Genomic DNA, 9,322 nt, shown 5'->3' with positions numbered 1-9,322 from the left:
AGGAAAGAAGGAAGGAAGGAAGGAAGGAAGGAAGGAAGGAAGGAAGGAAGGAAGGAAGGAAGGAAGGAAGGAAGGGAAGGAGGGAGGGAGGAAGCGAGGAGAAAGAGGAAGGGAGGGAGGGAGAAGAGGGAGGAAGAGAGGGAGGAGAGGGAGGGAACAAGCATTTTTAAGTATTTGCTATCAAATTGTATTAAGTGCATAAATTAAAAAATTCCCATCCTGGGAGAAGACACCATATTTAGGAGAATAATGGCCAGGGAAGAATATTTTGTTCATGGAAGTCAAAAGGCAGATGAGTGGAACAATCATGCATGTCCTTTCCCAAAGTATTAGAAATGTAGATGTAATTAGAATTCTCAAAGAGGTGGGAGAAGGGTAGCAATGTACAAGTCCTGTGATACATTTGGACCTACCACTTAATTTGTTTGGAGGGGGAGGGCACAGCAACAGGGCACCAACTTTTTAAAGTAGATACTATTATTATCTCTTTTTGTGGATGAGGAAAGTGACCCTCAGAGATTAAGTGACATGCCCTGAGTTCCACTCTAGTAACTATATAAAGCAGAATTCTAACCCAGGTCTTCCTGGCACTAAGTCCAGAGCTCTATCTGCTACCTGACTTTCCACCTTAAATCTTTTGGGAAGTAAGTGCAGGTCTGCCTCTACTGTATGATAGTCACTAGCTAAATAGATTCAGAAATGATATTTCATAAATAATAACAAGACATCTTCATTTTGCTATAGAAAAGATTTTCTGTGAGAATAACCTATAAAGACCTGAAATTGTTTCTAACTACAATTTTCCAGTAATAATGCCATCGGAGTCATTTGCTTATTACCAACAGAGATGAGTTCCCTTTTCTAAGCAGAGTAGTAATTGTGTGGTTTGTAAAACTCTATCACAGTGCCACAGTACAAGATTAAGTTATTTATGGTTTTATTTTTATAAACCAACCTGGCCAGCCCCAGACAAAGCTTTGACTTGAGAAAAGTTGAAACCAGAAGACTTCATCTTCTCCAAGATTATATCCAAGGCCTATGAAAAAAAAACAGAATCAAGAGTGATTGTAATGAACTACAGAATTAGGCAAATGCACAATCCTCAAAATTAAATTTTAAGTGCTTGCCATTATAGATGAGGACTCTGTAGCAGATAATGAAGAATTATCTAATGACTAGGGATTTCTTAAGCAGTGGAATAAATTAATTAAGTAAATAGGAACCAATCAAAAGAAAAAAGTTCAACTACCCCCAAAAAACTCTTTAAACAAGTTGAATTACAAATCACTAATCTTAAAATCCTCTTTTCCTCTCATTTTATGTTCAAAGAATTCAGGAGTATCAACTGCAGAGTGGCCCAAATTTTGATATGAAAATATTTGTTTTTTCTTGCTTCTTGAATATTCAATAACCTGGCTTTCCTATGGGAAAATGGGAACAATATTTGTGGTTCTCAGTGGACAGAATCCTTAGTTCTTAGAGGTCAGGGACCTCTTGAAGGGACCTTAAAACCATCTAGTCCAGGCCCCTAATTTTGTAGATGATAGGGCTGTGATGGACTTTCAATAAGATACCATATACTGATGAGGAATCTAAGGAAGTCCACTTATAGGAAGGGATTTTGCTCAAGGTCACATAGATGGTAAAGTAGAAAATGGGACTCCAAGACAGGCCTTTAGGTTCCCCAAATGAATGCTCTTTTCACTAAATCACAATGGCTCTCTTACCTCAATTTTAAAATAGATGCAATCCTACTGTTTAGGTCTTCATTGCTGTGTACTGAGACAAATAATGACAAAAATATAAACCTTTAGGCTAAAGAGGGGGGCAAAAGAAGGGAACTCAGGATGGTAAAGGGTCCAAGTTCATGCCACATGGAGATCAGTCAAAAGAACTGGGGGGGGGGGGAAGGGGGCAAGGGAGTGTTGAGTTCTGGTTCTTACCTTGACCCACATTAAAACAGGAGAAGTCACTGTGAGTTTGTCACTATGAACATGCACTCCACCCTGGGTCCTGCAGGAAAAAGTCAAAGAGTTTATTAGGGGAACAGGAGGACAATTGAGCTTGTTAGCTCATTTCCCTGCTTCTAAGATGATTCACATGAACTGGGCTTTTTTTTTTTCCTGTTCTTTAACAACAGCAGGAAAGCTAAAGCCTCCCTAAAATCATATCTATATAGTCAGTTACCTGGATAATGCAAACTCTGCCTCTCCCTGACTTCAGAAAAAAAAAATCTGCTATTTATTTAGCTAGGAACATCTAAATGGCCCATTACCTGCCTCTAAATTCACCAGATAATTGCCCTGTGCCCTGTTTTATTTCAGCTCCTTAGAAATTACATGAAAAAGGGAATGTGGCAAAATTGGGACACTAATGCATTGTTGGTAGAGTTGTGAACAGATCCAACCACTCTGAAGGGCAATTTGGAACAATGCCCAAAGGGTCATAAAATTGAATATATCCTTTGTTTCTATAATATTGCTGCTGGGTCTGTATAACAAAGATATCATTAAAAGGGGGAAAGAACCTACTTGTACAAAAAATATTTATAGCAGCTCTTTTTGTGGTGGCAAAGAATTGGAAATGGAGGGGATGTTCATCAGTTGGGGAATGGCTAAATAAATTGTGGTATATGTTGGTGATTGAATATTCTTGGGCTATAAGAAATGATAAACAAGATGATTTCAGAAAAAGCTAATGAACAGATGCAGAGTGAAATAAGGAGAACCAGAAGAATATTGTACATAGTACCAGCAATGTTGTGGGATGATCAGTTGTGATAGCCTTAACTACTCTCAGCAATACAATGATCCAGGACAATTCTGAAGGACTTATGACAAGGAATGCTACCCACCTCCAGAGAAAGAACTGTTGGAGTCCAATGCAGATCAAAGCATACTATCTTGGAGGGAAGGAGACAATTTGGATCATACTTTTGGAAAATGTATGTTGAAAATTTTTATTATATATAATTGGGAGGAAATATCTTTGAATAAAAAAAGAAATGACATGAAAAGAATGAGGGAAGGGAAAGGTAGAATGAGTCAAAGAGAGAGGGGTAGATATAAAAAAAGGGAAGTGGGGGTAGAAGAGAGTAAAGGAATAACAATAAGAGCTGATGAGGGAAAAAATGAAAAGAATCTGTATTCTTAAATATTTATAGCAGCTTTCTTTGTGGTGGCAAAGAACTGGAAAATGAACGGATGCCCATCAACTGGGGAATAACTAAACAAGTTGTAGCATATGATTGTGATGGATACAACTGCACCATAAGAAATGACAAGCAGGTAAATTTTGTGCAAACATAGAAAGATCTACATTAAATTATGATGAGTGAAACAAGCAGAACCAAGAGAACATTATATATGGCAACAGAAATATTGTCTGAAGAATGACTTATGTATGTCCACCTCCAGAGAAAGAACTGATAAAGAGAAGTTTATTTTATGTATGTGTGTGTGTGTGGGTGTGTGGGTGTGTATTGTTTTGCCAAATGTCTTCTCTAATGGGGGAACAGGAAGGTTAGGCGTTAACTGGATATTTTAATGTAATAAACTAATTAATTAACTAGATTTTTTAAAAAGAGGCACAGTTGATAGAGGTTTGGATTTAGAGTCAGAAAGACTTGAATTCAAATCTTGCCTCAATTACTAGTATATGACTCTTGGCAAGTTAATTAACTTCCTTCTGCCTTAATTTCCTCATTTGAAAATTGCAAATAATAGTGCCTACCTCACAGAACTGTTGTGAGAATCAAATGAAATAGCATAAATAAAATGCTTTGTAACCCTGAAAGTGCTATCTATATATACTATATATAACTAGCTATTAGCAACAGATGGGGCAGCTACAGGGTACAAAGGATTCAGCACCAGGCCTGGAGTCAGAAAGATCAGAGTTCAAATATGGCCTTAGACACTTATAAACTGTGTGACCCTGAGCAAGTCCTTTGACCCTCTTTGCCTCAGTTTCCTCAGCTGTAAAATGAGCTGGAGAAGGAAATGCCAAACCACTAGTATCTTTGCCAAGAAAAAAAGCCAAATGGGTCACAAAGACAGAACTGAAAAGCCACTGAACAACAACAAAAAATAGATGGTTATGTCTGAGGTTCTACCCTGGAATGTCCTCCCAAGTAAGGACACCTCCAGAAATGACACTCAGAGATGTTTCAGCCTCAGCTCTATGAATCCCAAAACCACAGAATCTCAGAGTCTAAAGGGATCCCAGTGGCTGTGAGCTTCAACATGAACCTGAACATGAATGACCTCTGTAACAAAAAATACACAACCAGCCTTTTACCTGAAGACTTCTCATGATAACAAACTTACCTTCCAAGGCAGCCCATCGCATATAGGCATAGGTCTAATTACGGAAGTTTTTTCTTATGTGCCTCTGGCCTACATTTGCCTTTTTGTAACTTCTACCCACTGGGCTTAGTTCTATACTCAAGGCATTTGCATTTCAGAAAACTACAGGCTGAGGACTAAATCTAGTCCACAGACTGTTTTCATTTGGCCTAAAAGCTAAAAATGTTTTTTCTTTACATTTTTAAACACAATAAAACCTTATTTTAAAAGGTAAAAACAAGTCTTGCACATATTTTCCCTTTATTTTTCTTGCTTTTATTCCCCTCAGAATGTGGCTGTTGCAGTAATATGTTTTGCATGACTTCTTCAAAATAATGGGTATCATATTTCTTGTCTTCTCAATGGGTGGGGAGGAGGTAGAAGAAAGGAGAGAATTAGGAACTGAAAGTTTAAATTTTTCTTTTAATTTTAATTAAAAAACAAACCATATTCCTACTTCGGTGACCATGATAGGGGGACAAATATGGCCCTAAGGCCATTCTTGGCCAACCTTTATCTAGAGCCAAACATAACAAATCCCTCTTTCCCACAAAAAGCCTTTAAATAATAGAATATAGCTATGATATATCACCTAAGTGTCTCTAGGTCAAAACATCTGCAGTTCCTTTAATCATTACTCATGTGGCATGAACTTGGGCCCTGACCATTCTGGTTGCTCTCTCTACCTTATTCATAGCCTTCCTAAAAATATGATGTCCATAACTAGCCATCCTGTGCTTCCTACTTGTGTATAAAACACTAGATCAATTTAAAAAAAATTTTAATATGTGTCTACTAATTCCAAGATTTATACTAGATGTTTTTCTTGTTCGGTCATACCCATCTCTTTGTGACCTCAATTGAGGGTTTTCTTGGCAGAGAGACTAGTGTGGTTTGCTACTTCCTTTTCTAACTCATTTTTACAGATAATGAACTGAGACAAAGAGGGTTAAGAAACTTGCTCAGGGTAACACAGCTAGTAAATGTCTGAAGCTGGATTTGAACCGAGGTCTTCCTGACCCCATGCCCAGAGCTCTATTCAGTGTGCCATCTCGTTGCCCATTTCTGCAGATATAAAAAATGGATGATTTGGTTCATAGGTCTTTGTGGCAGAAAAAAGACAGGAAAACCTATAATTCTCAGATACATGAGAATATAGTAAATAATGAGACAAATCTAATACCTGATAAAAAATCTAAGTGTAGAGAAATTCTTTTTTTTTTTTTAAAGCTTCAATCAACACTGAGCATTGGTTCTAAGGCAGAAGAGTGGTAAGGGCTAGGCAATGGGGATTAAGTGACTCACTCAGGGTCATCACACAGCTAGGAAGTTGTCTTAAAGTCAGATTTGAACCTCGGACCTCCTCTCTCTAGGTGTGACTCTCAATCTACTGAGTCATCTAACTGTCCCCTGAGAAATTACTTCTAATTGAGGGGTTTTCAGGGAAGACTTACCTGAACTGACCTTTAATGAATGGACAGAAAAATGGGAACTAGGTGGCTTAAAGAATAAACACCTTATAACTCCTCCCCAAGTCCCCAAATCTACAATTCCTAATAATTGTAGGGAAAATGTCCATTTTAAAATGATCAGGTAGAGAAAAAGCAAAGGATGAAAATGTTCAAGCAGCTGAGAAATCTTCTTTAAGACCAGACTTAGTTCAAGTCTACCTACTCTTAATGCTTTCCATCTCAAAGGGATCCTCTCCCCTCTCCTGCCTCTTTTAGCAATCTGGCTGTACTTCCCTCCAACCTTACCACATTCTAATTTGCATTCCATTCATAATGTAGCTATTTGTGTCTCTCACTTATCTGGATTATCGGTTTCTTGAGGGCAGGAACTTTGTATTCTCTGTCATGCTTCAATTTGTATCATAGTTATTTCTAAAATTGTCTCTCAGTAAAACTGTAAAAGCCTTTGAAGGATGTCATCTTATTTATCCTTCTATCCTAGTTCGTGTAAAGGACTTTACATACAGTGAGCACTCAATAAATATTTATTGAATTAGTTAAAACTGACCTTTGAAGACTGGTGAGATATCCTAGAGTAAGCTGCAGTAAATATATGGCATGGTTGAAATCCAATCAACAATGAGATATACATAATTTACATCTGGGAATCTACCCAATAGTCTTGAAGGAATCCATCAATGAAATGGAACTACTGGTCCAATCTGTTTGTTGGAACTTGTCACTAAAAATCAAATCTGTTATAACTTGTCATCACTAACAATTGCTAAAATACTGAAAAAATTGTAAAAATCACAAATTTAGAGCCAGAAGGGTCCACAGAGTTCATTTGGTCTAACCCTGGGTGAGAGAATGTATGTAAACAAGGCATATAAACAGTCACAGAGATCTTAAGTGGCAGGACAGGATTTGAACTCAGGGCTTCTGATTCCAAAGCTGTTGTTCTTTCTCCTACTCCATGCTAACTAACCTTTGGACTGATAAGCTAACTCTCCTGTATACAACTGACAAGTGGTTAAAATCTAGTTAAGGATAGGACCACTGAAAATATAACCAAGTAGATCTCCTGCCCTGGACATTTCCAGCTGAGTTATTTCCACTCAGGCTCTCACTTCTGTCCATCTAACTCTGTGTAAAATTGGGCTCTGCCCTTGGAGAGTCCTCCCTGTGCCAGCCTTGACTTTATGCTTGCTTGGTTCCAGAACTTCACATCACTCCCTAGACATTTCTAGCCACAACAACATATATCTTCCCAAGGGCCCCCTCCCCATTCAGGCAGTTCCCCTTTATGCTATCTTCACCCATTATCTTAGCTCCTTGAGGAAAGGAACTAGTTATTTTTATTCCCAGCTCTTAGTATAGTGTTTAAGCTACAGTATGTGCTTAATAAATGCTCTATCTCTGGAAAAAAAAGAGTAAAATGAATGTTTAAGAGAAATCTATTTGAATTCTTGAAAAGAGAATGAGTTGGGTTAGCTAAGTATAAATTACCTGAATTGGCAAAAATTTGAAATTCCACCAAAAAAGGATGTCTAAAGAATGAAGGTGCCAGAGATCTGGGAGGAAAATAGGGGATTTCTTGTCATGGAACTACCTTAAAAGCAGGGGCATGTAACAACAAGAAATAGAGCTCTAGGTCTGGAGACTGGAGAACCAAGGTTCAAATCTGGCTTCAGACACTCCCTGGCTGTGGGCAAGTTACTTAACTCCCACTGCCCAGCCCTTACAACTCTTAGAATCAATACTTAATAGATTCTATTCTTTTTTTTTCTCTTTGTATTGATCCTAAATGGAAGGCAAGAGTTCAAATAAAAAAGACAGGAACTGAAAGGTATGAAAATTAGCTACCTGTTCTGAGTTAGGTTCAGCAGAATCAGGAGATGAGCATCAAATTAAGAGATCATCAGTGGACTAGATGGCAAGAGACTAGTCCAACTCAGGCAAAAGTTCATCAAAGCCTACTGAGCAATGGTGGAGTGGAAAGAGCACTGGATCAGAAATCTAAAAACCTGGGTTTGAATCTCAATTCTGTCATAACTTAAATAAGTTACTTAAATTCCAAATCTAGCCTCAGATACTTCCCAGCTACGTGACCCTGGGCAAGTCATTTAACCCCTATTGCTTAGCTCTTAGTACTCTTCTGCCTTGGAACCAATACTCAGTATAGATTCCAAGACAGAAAGGTAAGGGTTTAAAAAATAGATACATAAGTTATTTAACTTCTTGGGGCCTCAAGTTTCCTCATTTATAAAAGGACAGAGTTGAACCAGACAATCTTGAAGGTTCCTTCCAAGTCTAAATCTGGGACCGTGTGAATGATTCAGCATTTTTGATCAATTCCATTCATGTACTCTGTGGTCTAATAACGATAGTTTACTTTCTACTTACTAATTTTCTTCCACCCATTTCTGCCTCAGTAACTTTCTTGTGCCTAAAATGCATCCATTCTTCTTTGACTATTGAAATCTTCCCCATCCTTTAAGGCTCAGTTTGAGTGCCCTTTCCTTCCTGAACTCTTTCTTGACCCTCCCCTGCCAGAAATGAGCTAGCTGCAGTGTACTTTATACTTTTTTGTAGCATCTAACATATTGTCTTTTACATCACAACCATTTCTCCTACTATTCTGAAAGCTCTGAAAGGCCAGGAACCATGTCATATTAATCTTTGTATTCCCCTACAGTACTCAGTATCATTCATTTAGATCATGTGCTTTAAAAATATTTGTTTAAATGAACTAAGGCACAACCCTCAAAGCTGAAAAATATCAAAGGATCATCATAGTTTGGCCATCTAATCAACCTCTTTTTCCTGCATTACAAGTTTCTTGAGGGCAGGAGCTCCACTTTTTTTTTCAAACACTAGATCTTCCTTTCTTGTCCAAGTTATAAGTATAGGACTACTCGCTGGCCAATCTCTTCTTGGTATAGGATCTTTGACAAGCTCCATTATTTTGCCCCTTGTTAGACAGTCTGGTGGCCCCCCAATCCAGGTGGCTCACCATATTAAAACCAAACTTAGCTCCGACACTCAATCGTCTTAGCCCATTGTAGCTAAGAACTCTGGAGTTCAAAAGGTCCCCTAGCCTCAGCCTGTATTAGTAGCAGGGATTATAAGTATGGATCACAATATCCAGCTTACATTTTATGCATCTCTATATCTATAGCTTTTACTAGGTTTTTATTTGTTTGTTTTGTTTTTAAAACTCTTGCCTTCTGGCTTAGAATCAGTTCCAAAACAGAAGGGATAGGCAATTGGAGTTAGATGCCCTGTTCAGGGTTCCACAGCTAAAATGTGTCTGAGGCCACATTTGAACCCAGCACCCCTCCATGTCCAGGCCAGGCATTCTATCCACTGAGCTATCTAGCTGTCCCATTTTTACTGGTGTTTTAACTTTGTTGAAATAGCAAGGAACTCAGTGAGAGATAGGAGGAATACTGTGCCAGGTGACTCAAAACCACCTCCACCCCCTCAAACATCACTTCTACTCAAATGCCAATGGATATAGCC

The 9,322-nt window shown here is 38.2% G+C and overlaps 1 protein-coding gene across 1 annotated transcript in view; it reads right to left on the bottom strand.

Moving 5' to 3' along the window:
- The window catches only part of XYLB (xylulokinase), a 254,081-nt gene that overhangs the window by 220,453 nt on the left and 24,306 nt on the right, over positions 1 to 9,322 (bottom strand). The window contains exons 3-4 of the mRNA XM_044676323.1: positions 1,944 to 2,013; positions 956 to 1,036 (exon numbers count right to left, since the gene is read on the bottom strand). Of these exons, the coding sequence (XP_044532258.1) occupies positions 956 to 1,036; positions 1,944 to 2,013 (151 nt within the window). The remainder of the gene's footprint in view (positions 1 to 955; positions 1,037 to 1,943; positions 2,014 to 9,322) is intronic.

This window comes from Gracilinanus agilis, chromosome 1 (genome assembly GCF_016433145.1).
Source record: "Gracilinanus agilis isolate LMUSP501 chromosome 1, AgileGrace, whole genome shotgun sequence".
NCBI lineage: Eukaryota > Metazoa > Chordata > Mammalia > Didelphimorphia > Didelphidae > Gracilinanus > Gracilinanus agilis.
Note: the sequence above shows the minus strand (reverse complement) of the source record. Positions and strands in the feature narration are given on the sequence as shown.